At 53.9% G+C, this 20893-nt stretch overlaps 1 protein-coding gene across 1 annotated transcript in view; it reads right to left on the bottom strand.

Annotated features, from left to right (window-relative positions):
- Nucleotides 1-2526: 2526 nt before the first annotated feature.
- The window catches only part of MGAT3 (beta-1,4-mannosyl-glycoprotein 4-beta-N-acetylglucosaminyltransferase), a 37542-nt gene continuing 19175 nt past the window's right edge, over nt 2527-20893 (bottom strand). Inside the window, exon 2 of the mRNA XM_038756559.1 lies at nt 2527-4117. Within this exon, the coding sequence (XP_038612487.1) occupies nt 2596-4116 (1521 nt within the window). The 5' untranslated portion in view covers nt 4117 and the 3' untranslated portion in view covers nt 2527-2595. The remainder of the gene's footprint in view (nt 4118-20893) is intronic.

The raw sequence follows: 20893 nt of genomic DNA, 5'->3' as shown, positions 1-20893 counted from the left end.
AAGTACTAAGGGACTCTGTGAGTTTCCACCTCGGGGGTCCTCCCCCTGGCATCACTCCCCCTCTGTCCCACTGCCAGCTAGCCACCTCCCCAACTCTGCCAAGACCCCCCCCCCGCCCCTTTTTGATTCCAAGGTTTAGTCAGAGACCTCTGATCTCTCAGAGTTCACTGCTGGATGCTTTAAAGGTCCTCGTTAAGTTTCTTTTTGAGTTGGGCTTGAGTACACACAAGTTTTATCTCTCTCTTTCCCTCTCTCTCCAACCCCCCCTCCACCTTCCCACCCTATCATCTGGCTGGATCTGATTAAATTAATATTTTCTCCCCCTTCCTAGGAGCCTGGAAAGGCAAGGGAAGAGAGAATTTTATCATCCTCTCAAAACCCAAAGTCAACTTTCAAAGGTTTCCTCCCTCCCTCTCTCTCCCTGGAAGAGGGAGAAGTTCCAGGGCATCACAAACACAATCAGTTGGGGGCGGGGGGAAACCTGCTGGGGATTCAGCCTCGGAGATTAAATAACAGAAATATTTGTTTTGATTCTCAAACGGGGAGATTTTTAAAAGAAGAAGGTGAATACCAATTGCAAAAAAAAAAATAAATAAATTTCCTATTTTAGTCCCTTCTCTGTAAAAGCCAGGTTTTAAGTTCCAGTTCCTGCCTTCAAGGGAGGGGAGACTGAGAGAGGAACGGGGTTACTCTGGACACAGATGGATCCTTGAGCCGCCCAAAAGAATTCCCTTCGGATCCAGCTAGGAGACCTGATCCCCCCTCATCGGGGCAGCAGGAGAGAAAGGGGGAAAGGGAGTGATTTTATAGAAACCCTCGATAGGCCAGTACGACTTTGCCAAGCAGCCACTAGTCCAAGACTGGAAGTCCAAGGCCAGGAAGAGCAGGGGTGCAGGAGAAGGAGGGGTTTCTTTTGCCCCTCCTGCATCCATCTGCTGCTGGCCTACCTAAGCAGAGCAGCGGAGCAACCGAGGAAAAGGGGAGGGGGAGATGGAGATCCCTCTCCTCACACTCTGCTGTCTCCCACCTCTCTGTCTCAGACCCTCAGGGGGCAGAGGGAAGGGGTAGAGGGTTGCCCCCGCCTGCTACCAACTGACCCCTTCCTCTTTCTGCCAGCACTGCTGCCTCTCCGATCTCTCAGTGCCTCACTCCTCCTGCGGACCCCTCATCAGTTCAAAGCCAAGCCCCCCCCAGAGCCGGTTCTGCTCAGGGCCCAAGCTTGGTACTTCCTCTCGCTGAGCAGCGCCGTCTTGATGGGGAGAGCAGGTGGCGGAGGAGGAGGAAGCTGGGGGGGTTGGGGGGAGCGTCTCAGAGCAAGGGCCGTCTCCCAAGGGGTGCGGTGGGAGAAGGCGTCTCAGGTCACCCAGTCCGGCGTGCCCCGGCAGCCGTGCCCGCTCAGCCCCACCACCCCAAGGAGCAGCGGCCCCGCGACACGACAGGGGCAGGTTTGAGGCTGCCCGGTGGCACGGAGAGATTCCTGGACTCCCTGGAGACTTTCCCCAGAAATTTTCCCAGAAAAAAGATGGAAAACTCCCATCCTGTGGGGTCGGGGCTACAAACAAGGACAGGAAGTCGAAACTCCCAGAAGGGTTTGAGGGGGCACGGGTAGCTCCTTGGCCCGCCCCAGCCCCTCAGAGTAGCAGCCCCCGACCCTCCTGTTCTGAAATCGGGCTTGGTGTAGGGGGATTTACAAGATGGGCATCCCTTTCTTCTTCCAACACCGGGGACCCTCCCCTGGCCTGCTCCTTCCTCGCTGTACTTCCCAAACGTCCTCTCCTCAGTTCCTCCTCGAGCCCCCGTTACCTCTGCTTACAGGGCTCCCCATCCCCCTTTCTCCTAAGACTTCTGAGCAGGGAAGGGGGCTGCCTCGAAATCCCCACGGAAGGCAGGACACCCCCGCCTGAGGCCTGCCACCCTCCAAAGACACATGTGACCACGGGACCACACGCTCATTCCCCAGCGTGTTCACTCAGGCCCACGTCAGTCACCCTCCTCATGTGTGTCCACACCCTCGCTGACCCCCCATCCCCCGGTGTCCCCTCAGCCGCCGGCTCACCCGCTCCCACCTGCCACCCCTCAGACCCCTGGGCGGAGGCGGGGTCTGGGGCCCTGGGGCTGGGGGGCAGGGGGTGGGATTTCTCCGCGGACTCGAAAGAGGGTCCTCGGAACAGAGCCCAGACGAAGAGCCCCGGACTCACCCGTGGGTCCTGGATGTCCACCTGTGCGTTCTCACGTGTTCACACGCGTACGCTCTTTCGTAGGTCCTTACGCGTGTCCACGCCGACCCCAGCCCGTTGGACCTGCCGGTGCCCCTCCTCCTGACACGGTCCACTCTGTCGGACGCCTTCCGCCCGGGGCACCCCGGGGAAGCCGACAGGGGAAAACCGCCCCAGGGGGCGAGTGGCCGGGGTGGGGGTGTCTCGACTCCCCACAGCGGGTACACGGGGGGCCCCGGAGGAACCCCGGTCCCTCCCCGCTAGCCTCTCCCCACTCCCACCCCGACCTCCCGCCGTCCAACCCCCGGGGAGACCCCTCCGCAGCGGGGCCTCGGGAGGCCAGATCGCGCGGCCCGGTCGCGCCCGGTGGGGCCCCCCCTCAGCCCGCGCCCTCCGCCCGGCGGTAGGGATTGTCCAACAGGTAGCGGAACCGCCGATAGTTCTGGAGCAGGTACTTGGGGGCGTACATGTGCTCCCTGGGGTCGGCCGGCGGGTACTCCTGGGTGGTGCCGTCGAACCAGCCGCCCGTGCGGATCAGCTCCCGGATGTAGTTGAGGTCGCGCTTGTCCTCGTAGTCGCCCCAGCGGGGGAAGTCCCCGTTCTGGGCCGAGACCAGCTTCAGGTAGATGCCCTCGGGGGGGAAGCACCAGGAGCAGTGCCAGCCGGCGAAGTGCAGGGGGCTGCCCAGGGACCACTGGACCAGGATGTGGCCCGTGCGGTTCTCGTAGCGCCGGAAGCCGGGCATGGTGTAGTAGTCGCGCCGGCGCAGGCGGATGCCGTCCGTGGCGTAGACGGCCCGCAGCATGTCCACCGTGCAGCCCGACACCACCTCCAGGGTGCCCGGCTGCTTCCAGAAGAAGCCGTAGAGCGACTTGCGCAGGTGGAAGGCGAAGGGCTCGGTCCAGCCGTCGAACAGCTTGAGGAAGAGGACGCCGTCCCGGGCGGGGATCTCGTCGGCGTCGTCGATGATGAAGACGTCGTCGGGCCGCAGGTTGCGCAGGCGGGCCACCCCGTCGCGGGTCAGGAAGGTGCGCAGGTAGTCGTCGGCGATCCAGCCGTCCTGCCGCCCGCCCGGCGGGAAGTGGTCCAGGAAGACGTACAGGACCTTGTGGCGGATGTAGTCGAAGGAGCCGTTGCGCAGCAGCTGGCGGAACCTGAGCGGGCGCGGCTCGCCGTAGGCCGTGAAGTTGGACTCGCAGACCACGAAGGCGTCCACCACGTCGCCCAGCTCGTGGAAACGCACCTCCAGCAGGTCGAACTCGTGGTTGACGTTGATGGCGTTGATGACCCGGCGCGGCCGGGCGCGGGGGACCAGCCGGTCCTTGGTGGGCAGGTTGGAGTACTGCACCACCGTGGGCACCCCGCAGCTGGGCCCGTGCCAGCCGGGCAGGCACACGCACTCCACCCACTTGCGGCGCCGCCTGGGCCCGCCCCCGCCCCCGCTCAGCGGCCGGCGGCCCGGCCGCCCCGAGGAGGCCCCCGCCCCCCTGTCGTCCGCCCGGCCCGCCGGGGGCCTCTCCGGGGCCCGCGTGCCCGGACGGAAGCAGACGCCCCCGGCCTTGGTCCGCACGAAGTAGTCGGCCGTGTCCTCCGGGAGCACGAAGTCCAGCCGGTGGAGCTCCTCGCCCGCCCCGCTGGGCCGCAGGGGCTGGAGAAGGGGCGAGTGGGAGGAGAGCGGGGCCCGCGGGGCCTCGGCGGGGGCCCCGGCCGGCTCGGGGCTGGCCCGCGGGGTCACGGGGGCGTGGTTCCAGAAGAAGCTGGACACCAGGTTGGGGCTGAGCGAGGCCAGCTCCCGCGGGAAGGTCACGTACGACAGGGCCTTAAGGAAGTGCAGGAAGGAGATGAGGCACAGGCCGGCCATACACAGGGTCAGAAACAGCTTGTGGCGTCTCATCTTCATCCTGCGCGGGAGGGAGAGCCGGCACATGGGGTTCGGGGCCGTCGGAGCGGAGCCGGCCGCGCGTCCCCACCCCCTCGCCCCAGCCCCAGAAACGGCGGGGACCGGTGGAGACGGGACCCGCGGAATGGAGCCCCGTTCTGAAGCAACCCCAACACCGGAGCACCGTACTGAGCGCTTGGGAGAGTTACGATACAGTAAGCGGGCCCCGACCCCTGTCTTCGACAAGCTTACGATCTAGCCGGGGAGACGGACCCGCAAATAAATTCCAGGTAGAATCAACGAATCAATTGACGGTATTCGACGGAGCGCTTAATTAATAATAATAATGATGATGATATTTGTTAAGCGCTTACTATGCGCATAGCACTGTTCTAAGCGCTGAGGGGATAGAAGGCGATCAGGTTGTCCCACGTGGGGCTCACAATCTTAATCCCCATTTTACAGATGAGGTCACCGAGGCCCAGAGAAGTGAAGTGACTTGCCCAAAGTCACACAGCTGACAACTGGCGGAGCCGGGATTTGAACCCATGCCCTCTGACTCCGAAGCCCGGGCTCTTTCCACCGAGCCACGCTGCTTAATCTGGGCTGAGCACTGCTCTAAGCACTGGGGAGAGAACAATAGGCATGATCCCTGCCCTGGCGGAGCCTGCCCCCCTCTGCCCCAGAAAGGGATGCTTTGCACATAGTAAACGCTTAATAAATGCCATTATTATTATTATTATTATTATTAACCCCGCCGCTCAGAGCCCGGCCCCTGCCCTCCCGCCCCCAGCCCGATCATCTGGTTTCTGGTTTCTCCTCAGCCCCGCAGTTCCGGTCCTATCTCTTCTCCCAGGCCCCCTCGCCTCTTCCCCGGGGGCCTTGGGCCCTCCGCACGGCGGCACGGCTGCTCACGCCTCACCCGCACGAGGCTGCAGCCTCCACTCACCAGCCTCTGCCCGCGGTTGTCTGGGAGGCCCAGTTCACCGTGGGGGAATTTCCAGCTACAGCTGGGGGAGGCGAAGGGCGGTGAGCGACTTCCCAAGGGGCGCAATGAGAGAGGTGAGTGGAAGACGATGAAGAGAGCTGGGGGGGGGGTCCAGGGGGAAGAGCCTGGGAGCCTCCTATGGAGAGCCTTTTAGACTGTGAGTCCCCTGTTGGGTAGGGACTGTTTCTATATGTTGCCAACCTGTACTTCCCAAGCGCTTAGTACAGTGCTCTGCACACAGTAAGCGCTCAATAAATACGATTGATTGATTGATTGTCAGAAGGGAGGATGGGTGTCTCTGGGGCCCAAGGCCCGGGAGGTCCGAGCTCCTGAACCCGGACCCTGGGGCGGGGACGGGGAAGGGCTCGGGCTCAGACCGAGGGGGGCCTCCTGAGCCCACCGCCGGGGATCCCAAAGCCAAGTCGGCTCCAATCCAAACCCAAGAGGCTCATGCAGAACCACCCCCTTCTCAAATGAGCCGGTAAGCCAACCGCCTGTCGTCTCTATATATTGTCGACTTGTACTTCCCAAGCGCTTGGAACAGTGCTCAGCACACAGTAAGCGCTCAATAAATACGATTGAATGACTGAATGAATCCACGGTCCTCTCCTTCCCTGGCCCCCTCCCTCCAACACACCCCTCCCCGACTGTGGCCCAGGACATTCAAGGGGTCCCCCCCACCAACGGCCGTTCCCCCACACACTTCGTTTCATTTCATCATCATTTGTACGGATCTGCCCAAGGGGAACCTCTAGACTCTAAGCTCATTGTGGGCAGGGAACGGCTCTACCGACTCTGTTCATCATCAATCGTATTTATTGAGCACTTACTGTGTGCAGAGCACTGTACTAAGCGCTTGGGAAGTACAAGTTGGTAACATATAGAGACAGTCCCTACCCAGCAGTGGGCTCACAGTCTAAAAGCCATCTACTCTGTTATAGTGTACTCTCTCAAGCACTTAGTACAGAGCTCCGCAAACAGTAAGCGCTCAATCAATACAACTGATTGAACCGGTCTGTTCCCTTCTGCATTTACACTGAGCAATCTGGCTCCCTCGAAGTTACTCCTACTTTCTGTCCTACCTTGTAACCATTTTTCTTCCTCGCTTGTTTCCTCCATCTTCCCCTCCTTCTTGGTCTCTTTTCCTGGGGAAAGAGGTCTGTCTGACACTGCTCAGCCTCACGATGGGGGAGAGTGGGAGGGAAGGTATGTGTGTGGGGGGCTCCCCAGCAAGGGTGGGGGGTCCTGCTCCTCAGCGGTTGAGGAGCCGCGGGTTGGGGTGGGAAGACTATGGTAGGCAGAGAAGCACCATGGCTCAGTGGAAAGAGCACGGGCTTTGGAGTCGGAGGTCATGGGTTCGAATCCCAGCTCCGCCACATGTCTGCTGTGTGACCTTGGACAAGCCACTTAACTTCTCTGCGCCTCAGTTACCTCATCTGTAAAATGGGGATTAAGAGTGTGAGCCCCACGTGGGACAACCTGATCACCTTGTATCCCCCCAGCGCTTAGAACAGTGCTTTGCACATAGTAAGCGCTTAACAAATGCCATCATCATCATCATCATCAGGGGAGGGACAGAGAAGAGGGTGGGATGGAGGTTGGGCAGGAAGGACAGAATGGGATACAGGGAAAGGGGGAGGGCAGAGGGAAGAGGCGAGATGGGGGTGAGACAGAGGGTAGTGAGACAGAGTGGTGAGAAAGAGAGGGGGGTGGGACAGAGTTGAGGGGTGGCACAGAGGGGAGGGAGGCAAGAGAAGAGAAAGAGGAGAGAAGAAGAAGGAGAAGATGGCCAGGAGAAGGTCCAAAGGAGAAGACAGCAACAAGGTGGACTCACAGAGCCTCACGGGGCCTCTCCAGACCAGGGGGTCCTCACCTCCTCAGGCAGACCGCCTCGGATCCCCCGAGCCGGGAAGCCCGGACCCACCCCGGAGCGGAGAGCAGTTGCCTGTGACCTCGGGCGCGGGCCCCATCCCGGCGGAGCTCGGCGAAGGACTGTGAGCGGACCCACATGCCCCCTGGCCGGAATTCAAATTGATTTAGATGGAAAATTAAAGTGGAAGATTTAAACTTTAACTAAGAGTCTCCCGTTTAGATTAGAGAGCACAAGGCTACCTGCAGAAAACAACCGGAGGCCCGAGAGGGACTGGGGTGAATTCATGCCTGAGCGGTTCCTGGTGGGCTACGAACGTGTCTATTCTTATATTGTACTCTCCCGAGTGCTTAGTACAGTGCTTTGCACACAGTAAGCGCTCAATAAATATGATTGAATGAATGAATGAATAAATGACTGAATGAATGAATATGCTGAGCCCCCTCCTTCATCTCCTCCTCGTCCCCCTCCCCATCCCCTCCGCCTTACCTCCTTCCCCTCCCCACAGCACCTGTACTGTACATATTTATTACTCTATTTATTTATTTTACTTGTACATATTTATTCTATTTATTTTATTTGGTTTATATGTTTTGTTTTGTTGTCTGTCTCCCCCTTCTAGACTGTGAGCCCACTGTTGGGTAGGGACTGTCTCTATATGCTGCCAACTTGTACTTCCCAGTGCTCTGCACACAGTAAGCGCTCAATAAATATGATTGATGATGATGATGATTTATTACTCTATTTATTTATTTATTTTACTTGTACATATTTATTCTATTTATTTTATTTGGTTTATATGTTTTGTTTTGTTGTCTGTCTCCCCCTTCTAGACTGTGAGTCTGCTGTTGGGTAGGGACCGTCTCTATATGCTGCCAACTTGTACTTCCCAGTGCTCTGCACACAGTAAGCGCTCAATAAATACAATTGAATGAATGAATGAACATGACAGGGAAAGTTATTATTATTATCAATAAAGTTAAGAGTGCAGGGTCAGTCAATCAGTCGAATTTATTGTGCACTTACTGTGTGCAGAGCACTGTACTAAGAACAGACACATTCCCTGCCCACAACCAGCTTATGGTCTAGAGGGGGAGACAGATATTCATTAATTCGTATTTACTGAGCGCTTACTGTGTGCAGAGCGCTGTACTAAGCGCTTGGGAAGTACAAGTTGGCAACATATAAAGACAGTCCCTACCCAACAACAGGCCCACAGTCTAGAAGGGGGGAGGCAGACAAGACAAAACATGTGGACAGGTGTCAAGTCGTCAGAAAAAATAGAATTAAAGCTAGATGCACATCATTAATAAAATAAATAGAATAATAAATATGTACAAATAAAATAAATAGAGTAATAAATCTGTACAAACATATATACAGGTGCTGTGGGGAGGGGAAGGAGGTAGGGTGGGGGGATGGGGAGGAGGAGAGGAAAAAGGAGGCTCAGTCTGGGAAGGCCTCTTGGAGGAGGTGAGCTCTCAGTAGGGCTTTGAATCAATCAATCGTATTTATTGAGCGCTTACTGTGCGCAGAGCACTGTACTAAGCGCTTGGGAAGTACAAGCTGGCAACATATAGAGACAGTCCCTACCCAACAGTGGGCTCACAGTCTGTCTCCCCCTTTTAGACTATGAGCCCTCTGTTGGGTAGGGACTCTCTCTATATGTTGCCACCTTGTACTTCCCAAGCGCTTAGTACAGTGCTCTGCACACAGTAAGTGCTCAATAAATACGATTGATGATGATGATGATAGAAGGGAGGAAGAGAGCTAGCTTGAAGGATGTGCGGAGGGAGGGCATTCCAGGCCAGGGGGAGGATGTGGAAATAGATAAATGACAGATACGGTCATAAGTGCCGTGGGGCTGGGAGGGGAGATGAATAAAGGGAGCAAGTCAGGGAGTTGAAGAAAAGGAAAAAAGAGGGAGGGTGAGTCCTGGGGTGATGTTCCCCGATTTCTGAGGATGAATGACCAGGAGGTCAACCATTCCACAGTCACTCCAGACTTCTCTAGAGGTAGGCAGAGGCTGCCCAGAGCCTAAAGGACAACGGCTGTCGGCCATCATCATCATCAATCGTATTTATTGAGCGATTACTGTGTGCAGAGCACTGTACTAAGCGCTTGTTGTCGTACCCTCCCCTTTCAGACTGTGAGCCCACTGTTGGGTAGGGCTGTCTCTATACGTTGCCAACTTGTACTTCCCAAGCGCTTAGTACAGTGCTCTGCACACAGTATAATAAATAATCACAATCACAATAAATACGATTGATGATGAAGCGCTCAATAAATACGATTGATTGATTGATTGATTGTTGGCCAGGCCCTGACCTGAGTGGGGAGGGGGCTGCCCAATCTCTGCAGAGTAATCTTCTGGGCCGGGACGCCTTGCCCTCCCACCAACTCTACATCCGTTTCCGCCTCCATCCCTGCCCACCGGGGAGGTTGGGAATCCACCGTCCCTTTGCTGGTTTTTAGTCCCCACACTCTCCCATAGCAACGGGATTCTTACAGGTTCAGAGTCCGGGGTCTCCCGGCCCAGACAGGAAGTTCTTCCTAAATTCTAACCTAAGTCCCTCCTGCTCAGTCAATCAATCAGTGGTATTTACTGAGCGCTTCCTGAGAGCGGAGCACCAGACTAAGCGCTTGGGAGAGAACAATGTAACGGAGTTGATCTAGTGGAAAGAGTGCGGACCTGAGAGTTAAATCCTCACTCTGCGCCAAGGACTGTATTAAGCCCCACGGTAAATAAGGATAATCATTTCGGACTTTCTCACTCGGGGAATACTCTGGCGTTGGAGAGGCCAGAAGAGGGAAGAGAAAGGGGCCGGGCCCTGGAATCTGGGGCCCGCAAAGCCAGGAGACTGTGAGCCCGCTGTTGGGTAGGGACTGTCTCTATATGTTGCCAACTTGTACTTCCCAAGCACTTAGTACAGTGCTCTGCACACAGTAAGCGCTCAATAAATACGATTGATTGATTGATTGAGAGACCGGAACGCAAGGACAAGGGGAATCAGAAGAGCTTCTGCCGGGCAGGCTGAAGAAGAAAGAACCTCATCAAGGTACGGGTTCAAGAGGAAGCCATAACAAGATGGAAGGTCCGAGCACGGGCTTGGGAGTCAGAGGTTGTGGATTCTAATCCCGGCTCCGCCACTTGTCAGTTGTATGACTTTGGGCAAGGCACTTCACTTCTCTGTGCCTCAGTCACCTCATCTGTAAAATGAGGATTAAGACAGTAAGTCCCATGTGGGACAACTGATCACCTTGTATCTTCCCCAGTGCTTAGAACAGTGCTTGGCACATACTAAACACTTAACAAATACCATCATTATTATTATTATTGGATGCCTCCTTAGCTCTAGAGCCAGGAAGGTGGGGATGCACAGATCACGATAAAACAAGTTTTTATTTTTTTAATGGTATTTGTTAAGCACTTACTAGGCCCCCTCCATCACTGGCCAATCATGTACCTCCACTGCATCCTGAGCCCCAGGTCACAGCAGTGGGGGAACCCCACGTTCTGCTGCTGGCCAGCCGCCGAGGGAACTCCTGCAATCCGTCCCTAGTCACCTGACCCGGGGGGTGCCTCGACTCTCTCCCACTGCATCCTTCCTACCCACCCATAGCCCCAGCTTGGCTGTCACCATCATCCTCTGCCCCTCCAGTGCCCCCCGCTCCCGGGCCTTCTTGGTGGGGAGACACAGTCCCTCCCCCAGATCCTCACAGTCCAGCCACCGATGGGTTGGGTTGGGACGGCCTGTGGAGAGCAGAGGTGAAAAAGCCAGACAAACAGGTCCGGCTAGCGGGAGGAAGTGGAAAGAGAGGGTGAGGGGAACACCAGCACCCTGCTATGAGGGTCTGAGGGAGAAGGTGGGGAGAAGAGACAGCCCCTACCCCACCCACCGGAGGACAGGTTGGCCAGCCCCCTCCCCTCCACCACGGTCCAGGGGCCTCAGCAGAGAGGGATGGGGCAGGCAGAGGGCCGGGGAGCAGCCACGGAGAGGAGAACGGGGATGCTGAGGTCCTCAAGTCCTCAGGAGGAGGCCTCTCGCCAGCTTAGAGCATGGGGGTCTGTCCTGGAAGGAGCGGTGTGACTGGCCAGTGGGGGACCTGATCACTGGAGGGCTAGAGCCAGGCCAGCTTGGGGGGCCGAGGGGGTTGGGGAGAGGGAGGTAAACCTGCTGGGGGTCAAGGGACAGGTGCTCACATCCATCCCCTGAGGAGACGTTGTGAGCTCCCCCCAGCCTCTCCCACCCCGTCCCATCCCGCTCCACCCTTCCTTACATCTCCGTCCCAGGTCCCGCCTCAGCCGGCAGCTCCGGCTCTTTGGCGGGGCCCCAGAGGGACGAGGAAAAGGGGATCTGGGCAGCGTGGGCTTGTGTCGGCTGGGGGGTGATGGGGAACGGACTCTTGGCCAGCAGCTCCGGCCCGACCCACCGGTGCGCGGAGCCCGGACCTGGAGTCCTCCCAGGAGCCTCCATTAATGCCGGTTCCCATCCTCGGGCCCAGCTGGGCTCCGAGGGGCGGCGGTTGGGCTGCTGGTTCTATGAGGCGCTGAAGCAGACACAGCCCCCAGTCCCACCCCAAGGCTCCCCGCCTCGGGGACTCACAAACCTGGCGCCCTTCAGGGCCCTGGGCTGTTCCTGCCCACGCTGAGGGGCTGGCCCTGCCCATTTTCTGGCTCTCTGTCTCTGTCTCTCTTCCCCCACCCCCAAAGTCAGAGGGACAGAAGAAAAGAAGCCCGTTTCCAGGGGGACCTCGCCTCAGACGGGAGCCGTTTTCAACAGTCCGAGAGCCGGCTTCCAGGCCCCTCTCAGGCGTTGGCTGAGCGTATGCTGAGAGCAGAGCACTATCCTAGGCAATAGGAAGCACTCCGAAGAAGCGGAACATGCCATCCGCACTGTCCTAGGCATTAGGAAGCACTCCGAAAAAGCAGAACATGCCATCCCTGCCACCTGACCACCTGAAGACGGCCTTCTCCCCAATCCACCCAGTGACTGCTCCGGGGTGAAGCAAGAGGGATCAGAGGAGGACTTAACACCAACTGTAATGGGGAAAACTATGGCTCCAGGGGATTATGTGGCAACCATAATAACAATGATGATGATGACAGTAATAGATGTAATTTGTAGACTGCTTTTATCTTCCCAAAGGGCTTTTACATGAGCTACTTCATTTCCCCCACACAATGCTCTGTGAGGCGTGGAGCAGCAGATATGATTATTTCCATTTTACAGATAGAGAAACTCAATCCGTCTGAAAAACCACCTCCTCCTGGTGGCATTCCCTGATCAGTCCCCACATCCCGGCCCATGCCACCTCATCAACCGGCTCACCACTCATGAAGCAGTATGGCCTAGCAAAAAGAGCACGGACCTGGGAGCGCGAGGACCTGAGTTCTAATCCCAACTCCGTTACTTTTCTGCTGTGTGGCCTTGGGCAAGTCACTTCACTTCTTTGTGCCTCAGTTACCTCATCTGTAAAATGGGGATGATGCCTGTGAGCCCCTTGTGGAGACAGGGACTGTCTCCAACCTGATCAGCTTGTATCTCCAGCGCTTAGAATGGTGCTTTGCACATAGGAAGCGCTTAACAAATGCCATCATCATCATCATCATCATCATCATCATCATCATCATCATCATCATCTTCCCCAGTGCTCAGAACAGTGCCTGGCATAGAAGAGAAGCAGTGTGGCTCGGTGGAAAGAGCCCGGGCTTTGGAGTCAAAGGTCATGGGTTCAAATCCCGGCTCCGCCAACTGTCAGCTGGGTGACTTTGGGCAAGTCACTTCTCTGCGCCTCAGTTACCTCATCTGTAGAATGGGGATTAAGACCGTGAGCCCCCCGTGGGACGACCTGATCGCCCTGTAACCTCCCCAGGGCTTAGAACAGTGCTTTGCACATAGTAAGCGCTTCATAAATGCCATTATTATTAGATAGTAGGCGCTTAACAAATACCTGTAAAAAAAATGCTAAAAACCAGCACAGCCCATGAGGTGGAGAGGACAGAACCGCCACATAGTAAGCGCTTAATAAATGTCATTATTATTATATAGTAAGTGCTTAAATACCTTTAAAAAAAATGCTAAAAACCAGCACAGCCCATGAGTTGGAGAGGACAGAACCGCTGGGAGGTGGAGGTGGGGGCGGGTGGGGCCTCTGTGTATAAGGGCAGCCCATTTGAGGGGGCATCTAGGACAGTTCTTGGCCCCCAAGGGAACCCCCTCCATCTCTCAATAGCCTGCAGCTGGGAAGGAGCAAACCCCCACTTCCTTCTCCCCACTCTGCCCCTCCATAAGTTCCTGAAGGCCTCCCCTGCCCTCTCCTGCCACCATCTTGGCTTTCAACTGCCTTTTGGAAAACAAGAACAAGAAGCAGTGTGTCCTGGTGGCTAGAGCACAGCCCCAGGAGTCAGAAAGATCTGGGTTCTTGTCACTTCCCCGCTGTGTGAACGTTGGGCGAGCCCCTTCACTTCTCTGTGCCTCGGTTACCTCATCTGCAAAAGGGGGATTAAGACTGGGAGCCCATGTGGGACGGGGATTCATTCGTTCAATCAATCGTATTTATTGAGCACTCACTACGTGCAGAGCACTGTACTAAGCGGTTGGAAAGTACAATTCAGCATTGTATTGGCTTGTAGCTTACAACGGTGCCTGGCACGTAGAAAGTGCCTAACAATACCATTAAAATAAAACTAACTGTGTGCCGCCAGGATCAAAAACTGCAGGAAGACAAAGTCCAACTCTCCCAGCTCGCACAGGGATGGCTCAGTCAGTCAGTCAACGCATTTATTGAGTGCTTACTGTGTGCAGAGCACTGTACTAAGTGCTTGGGAGAGTACGATATAAATAACACAATAATAACATCCCGACAGACCCCCGCCCCACCGGCCCCGGTCCGTTCTTCCGGACACGGTTGCGAAGGGGCCGTCCGGCCAAGGAGTCTGTCTCCCCAAGCAGGTCAGAGCCACGTAGCGAGCAGGTAATAATAATGATGATATTTGTTAAGTGCTTACTATGTGCAAAGCACTGTTCTAAGCGCCGGGGGGATACAAGGCGATTAGGTTGTCCCACATGGGGCTCACAGTCCCGATCCCCATTTTACAGATGAGGTCACTGAGGCCCAGAGAAGTTAAGTGACTTGCCCAAAGTCACACAGCTGACAAGAGGTGGAGATGGGATTATCAATCAATAGTATTTATTGAGCGCTTACTGTGTGCAGAGCACTGTACTAAGTGCTTGGGAAGTACAAGTTGGCAGCATATAGAGACAGTCCCTACCCAACAGTGGGCTCACAGTCTAAAAGATTAGGCTAAAGTCTAAAGGGATTAGAACCCAAAACCTCTGACTCCCAAGACCAGGCTCTTTCCACTGCGCCACGCTGTAGTGATGAGACTCCCAGGCCCTCTTGGAATGGCCAAACTGAGAATAATAATAACAACAATAATGATGGTATTTGTTAAGCGCTCACTATGTTGCCGACTTGTACTTCCCAAGTGCTTAGTACAGTGCTCTGCACACAGTAAGCGCTCAATAAATATGATTGAATAAATGAATGAATATGTGCCGAGCACTGTTCTAAGCGCTGGGATAGATACAAGGTTGTCTGGTTGTCCCACGTGGGGCTCACAGTCTTAATCCCCATTTTACAGATGAGGTAGCTGAGGCACGGAGAAGTTAAGTGACTTGCCCAAAGTCACATAGCTGACAAGTGGTGGAGCCAGAATTAGAACCCATGACTTTTTGACTTTTAGACTTTTAGACTGTGAGCCCACTGTTGGGTAGGGACTGTCTCTATATGTTGCCAACTTGTACTTCCCAATCGCTTAGTACAGTGCTCTGCACATAGTAAGCGCTCAATAAATACGATTGAAGACGACGACGACGAGTTCTGACTTCCAAGCCCATGCGCTTTCCAGTAAGCCATTCTGCTTCTCAAATTATAGTATTTGTTAAGCGCTTACTATGTGCCAAGCACTGTTCTAAGCTCTGTGGTAGATACAAGCGCTTAGTACAGTGCTCTGCACACAGTAAACGTTCAATAAATACGATTGAATGAATGAATGAATATGTGCCTAGCACTGTTCTAAGCACTGGGATAGATACACGGTTGTCAGGTTGTCCCACGTGGGGCTCGCAGTCTTAATCCCCATTTTACAGATGAGGTCACTGAAGTCCAGAGGAGTCAAGTTACTTGCCCAAAGTCACACAGCTGACAAAAACCCACGATCTCTGACTCATTCATTCATTCATTCATTCATTCAATCGTATTTATTGAGCGCTTACTGTGTGCAGAGCACTGTACTAAGCGCTTGGGAAGTACAAGCTGGCAACACATAGAGACGGTCCCTACCCAACAACGGGCTCACAGTCTAGACTCCCAAGCCCATGCTGTTTCCATCATCATCATCATCATCATCAATCATCAATCGTATTTATTGAGCGCTTACTATGTGCAGAGCACTGTACTAAGCGCTTGGGAAGTACAAATTGGCAACATATAGAGACAGTCCCTACCCAACAGTGGGCTCACAGTCTAAAAGGGGCTCACAGTCTAAAAGACTAAGGCACTTAGTCTAAATCTTAGACTAAGCCACTAAGGCACCAAGCGGACAGCTGACTTCCGTCTCCGCACTGAAACTTGAAAGATGGAGAAGATTCGAGTCCGGGGACCTTTGCTGACTTGGGTCGGGTATTTGGAAAACGCCCCCTCCCTGCCCCCAAGAAACGGGGCCAGACTGGGAAGAGCTGGGGTCACAGGGCAGGTAGAGCAAGCTGGGATGGTCCGGGGCCCACCCAGGGCTCTGATTTGCGAGGGCAAAGGGAGGGTGTCGTTGGGTCGCGCGATGTTCGGCCCAGTGACAAGTTACAGCGGAGAACGCTTTGCCCTACCAGTGATACTTCAAACAATTAGGCGCCCGTTGCCGGAGCCCGGGACCGAGCTGATTGGGAAGACCCACAGACCGGAATCGGCCGGCTCGCCTGTCCGCACCCCACAATCCCACATCCCCGCCGCTGACACTCCCACTGGTAATTTCACGGCGATCGCTGGCCCTTTTTCTCCTGGGCCCCTGAAGGAACCGACCCCATTGCCCTTCCGGCCTCCCCTCACACTGGGGCTTCACCTTCCTCCTCCATCTCAGAATCCCACCCAAGCTCTTGGAGCGGGCAGTGGGCCAGGGCCACCGGCCCCCTACTTGGACAGACACGCTTCCGGCTAATAACAATAATAATGGCATTTATTAAGCGCTTATTATGTGCCGAGCACTGTTCTAAGCACTGGGGAGGTTACAAGGTGATCAGATTGTCCCACAGGGGGCTCACAGTCTTAATCCCCATTTTACAGATGAGGTAAACGAGGCCCAGAGAAGTGAAGTGACTTGCTCAAAGTCACCCAGCTGACAATTGGCAGAGCCAGGATTTGAACCCATGACCTCTGATTCCAAAGCCCGGGCTCTTTCCACTGAGCCATGCTGCTTCTCCAGCCAAGGGACCTGCAAAGTCCCCTGCCCCGATCCCTCCCTGCCCAGGCCGTAGGGAGAGATGCCTCTGATGAAGGACCCTATGATCCCACCTGACTCTGCAGGGCTGTTTGGGGCTGGGGTCACGGCCCACCCCACCCATTCATTCATTCATTCAATCGTATTGAATACGAATAAATACGATTGATTGATTGATTGAGCGCTTACTGTGTGCATACCACTCTACTAAGGAAGTACAAGTCGGCAACAGATAGAGATGGTCCCTACCCAACGGCGGGCTCACAGTCTAGAAGGGGGAGACAGATAACAAAACAAAACATATAAACCAAATAAAATAAATAGAATAAATATGTACAGGTAAAATAAATAGAGTGATAAATATGTACAAACATATATAAAGGTCCTTATACATATATATTCATTCATTCGTATTTACTGAGCGCTTACTGTGTGCAGAGCACTGCACTAAGCGCTTGGGAAGTACAAGTCGGCAACATCTAGAGACGGTCCCTACCTAACAGTGGGCTCACAGTCTAGAAGGGGGAGACAGACAACAAAACAAACACAGAGGAAGAGCCTAGACCTCTCTCCCTCTTCTATCTCCTCTCAACCCATTCCTCTCAATCAATCAATCAATCGTATTTATTGAGTGCTTACTGTGTGCAGAGCACTGTACTAAGCGCTTGGGAAGTACTCCTTCTCTCCGCCGCCCCTCTTTCTCCCTATCCCCAGCCCAGTCCCTGACATGCCCCCACCGGCCTTCTTTTGTCTACCCCTCCTAGACCCTTCCAAGAGAGAAGGGGTCAATCAATCAATCAATCAATCAATCATATTTATTGAACGCTTACTGTGTGCAGAGCACCATACTAAGCGCTTGGGAAGTACAAGTTGGCAACATCTAGAGACGGTCCCTACCCAACAGTGGGCTCACAGTCTAGAAGGGGGAGACAGAGAACAAAACAAAACATATTAACAAAATAAAATAAATAGAATAGATATGTACAAGTAAAATAAATAAATAAATAGAGTAATAAATATGTACAAACATATATACAGGTGCTGTGGGGAAGGGAAGGAGGTAAGGCGGGGGGGACGGAGAGGAGGACGAGGGGGCGAGGAAGGAGGGGGCTCAGTCTGGGAAGGCCTCCTGGAGGAGGTGGAAGGCCTTCCAGGTCACCAGAGCCCGGGCCGGGCACTGAGAGTGGGTTCCGGGGAAAAGGGGAATGCGTCTGGAACCCCACAGGAGGGATTTTCGGGGCAGGCAGAGAAGAGACTCTAAGCTCACCTTGGTCAGGGAATGTGTCTGTTTATTGTAGTACTGTACTCTCCCAAGCGCTTGTTACAGTGCTCTGCACACAGTAAGCGCTCAATAAATCCGATTGACTGAATTAGAGCAGGCGATGGGGCGAAGGGGGGGAAACATCCCTGGCTTACTTGTCAAGCAGCATGGAGGATCCGGGGAGCAGCTGCAGGAGCTGTAGCGTTGAATTTGGTCTTCCCAACCCTTTCCCCAGGATGGACAGTGACAGCCAGGTGCCACAGAGGGCAAATAAATCCTCTGCCGCTCGGCCCCTCGTGCCCGGGAGGGCCAACCCCGAATGGACACAACTAGGTGCTCACAGAGCCCAGGGTGGCCATCACTGTCTCTTGGATTCTCCAGGAGGAGGAAGGCAGGATCTCTCTCTCTCTCTCTCTCTCTCTCTCTCTCTCTCTCTCTCTCTCTCTCTCTGTCTCTCTCTCTCTCTGTGCTCAAGGTTTCTTGGCTCTTCCCACCTCAACAGGGCAGGGCCCCACCCAGGCAAAGCCCCGTTTCAGCTGCCATCTGCCTACCCGCATCTCTCAGTTCACCAGGGCCCTTATCTCCGGTCAGAGACGGCACCATAAATTCATCCACAGCTGGAAAGTGCCAACAGGTGAGATCAAGATAAGATCTCTCCTCCTGAAGTGGGGAAAGTCATTCATTCAATCGTATTTATTGAGCGCTTATTGTGTGCAGAGCACCGTACTAAGCGTTTGGAAAGTACAATCTGGCAACAGATGGAGATACTCCCTACACAACAATGGGCTCACAGTCTAGAATAATAATTGTGGTTACCTGTTAAGCTCCTTATAGGTCCAGGGAGGGTTGATTCTCTCCTGAACACTCTAAAGAAGGAGGTTTCTTTCTCCTAAAGCCCACTGAAGGCCCCACTTCCTGGCAGGGGTCAGTTCTTGCCAACTTGGCCCACAGAGGTGGAACCTGCCCATAGCGAGGAACAGAAACGTGCCCTCAGGAGACAAAACAGAGGGGAACTGGGATGAGAATACCACTGATTGATAGATTGATTGATTGATTGACTGAAAACCCATCAGGCTTCCAGGGGAGCCTCCCTCCTTACTTGACTTGGGCACCCCCTAAATTGACTAGCCCGCCCTGCTCCATCCCAGAGGATCACGGGATACGGTGGGCTCTCATTTGAAGGGGTGCATTTGGAAAACTTTGGACCATTCTTCCCACCTTCAAAACTTTATTTAAGGCACATCTCCTCCAAGAGGACTTCCCTGAAAACACTCATTTCCTCTTCTCCCACTCCCTTCTGCAACTTTGAGCCCGCTGGTGGGTAGGGACTGTCTCTATATGTTGCCAACTTGTACTTCCCAAGCGCTTAGTACAGTGCTCTGCACACAGTAAGCGCTCAATAAATACGATTGAATGAATGAAAGAAAGAATCACCCTTGCGCTTGGATTTACTCCCTTTATTCCCCTCTCCCTCAGTCCCACAGCACTTATATCCATATCTGTCATTTATTTATTTATATTAACGTCTGTCTTCCCCTCTAGCCTGCAAACTCATTGTGTGCAGGGAACATGTCTACCAACTCTGCGATATCTGACTCTCCCAAGCTCTTAGTACAGTGTCCTGCACACAGTAAGCACTCAATAAATACGATTGATTGATTGATTGTTTCTCCCTGCCCGGACCCGGGGATAAGGAGACCTGAGTTCTGATCCTGGTTCCGCCATTTGCCATTTCCCTGCTGGGTGACTTTAGGGAAGTCATTTCACCCCTCTGTGCCTCAGTTTCCTCCTCTGTACAAACAGGGATAAGACCCCTGTTTTGCGTCCCCATTAGACTGCAAGCCGTATGTGAGAGAGGGCCTGCGTCCGACCCGATTGCCTTCTGTCTACCTCGGCACTTAGCATAGTGCTCAGCACATAGAAGAGGCTGAACAAATACCATTATTATTATAATCTCTTTTGCCTCCAGGGAGGAAATAGCTTCTCATTTTACAGCCAAGATAACTGAGGCCCGGAGTGGCCAAGTGACTTCCCCAAGGCCCACCAGAAGTCCAGGGGGGAAACTAAGGCAGCAAGCCTGGTTCTACCCATCTCTCTAGACTGTAAGCCTGTGGTGGGCAGGGAATTAATCTGTTATATTGTCCTCTCCCAAGCACGTAGTACAGTGCTCTGCACACAGTAAGTGCTCAATAAACACGATTGATTTGATTGATCCCAGAACGTGTCCACCAGGAGAACAGATCCTGGTCTTCTTGGGAAGCAGCGTGGCTTATTGGGAAAGAGCACGCGCTTGGGAGTCCGAGGTTGTGGGTTCTAATCCTGGCTCTGCCACTGTGTGACTTTGGGCATGTCACTTCACTTCTCTGGGCCTCAGTTACCTCATCTGTAAAACGGGGATTAAGACTGTGAGCCTCACATGGGATGACCTGATAACCTTGTATCTACCCCAGTGCTTTATAACAGTGCTTGGCATATAGTAAGCACTTAACAAATACCATTGTTATTATTATTATTATTTATTACTTATTCAGCCCCCCTGGGACCACTGGATTCTGACCTGGTTGGCCTAGCCGTCCCCACCCCTGTTCGGCTTGATGGCAATTCTGATTTTTTTTAAGGCATCTGTTAAGCGCTTACTGTGTGCCAAGCACTGTACTAAGCACCAGGGTGGATACAAGCTGATCAGGTTGGCCCCAGTCCATGTCTCCTAGACTGTAAGCTCATTGTGGGCTGGGAATGTACCTGTTAATTGTTCTACTGTCCTCTCCCAAGCCCTTAATACAGTGCTCTGCACACACTAAGCACTCAATAAATATGACTGACTGTCTTAATCCCCATTTTACAGATTGTACAGATGAGGTACATATCTATTCTATTTATTTTATTTTCTTAATATGTTTGGTTTTGTTCTCTGTCTCCCCCTTCTAGACTGTGAGCCCACTGTTGGGCAGGGACCGTCTCTATATGTTGCCAACTTGTACTTCCCAAGCGCTTAGTACAGTGCTCTGCACACAGTAAGTGCTCAATAAATATGATTGATTGATTGATGAGGTAACTGAGGCTCAGAGAAGTGACTTGCCTGTGGTCATCCCGCAGAGAAGTGGCGGGCTCGGGATTAGAACCCAGGCCCGTGCTCTAACCACTAGGCAGCACTTCTTCTATACTCAAGGAGTATAGAATTTG

The sequence above is a fragment of the Tachyglossus aculeatus genome, chromosome 14, assembly GCF_015852505.1.
Source record: "Tachyglossus aculeatus isolate mTacAcu1 chromosome 14, mTacAcu1.pri, whole genome shotgun sequence".
Lineage (NCBI taxonomy): Eukaryota > Metazoa > Chordata > Mammalia > Monotremata > Tachyglossidae > Tachyglossus > Tachyglossus aculeatus.
The sequence above is the reverse complement of the archived record's forward strand: the minus strand, read 5'-3'. Positions and strand labels throughout refer to the sequence as shown.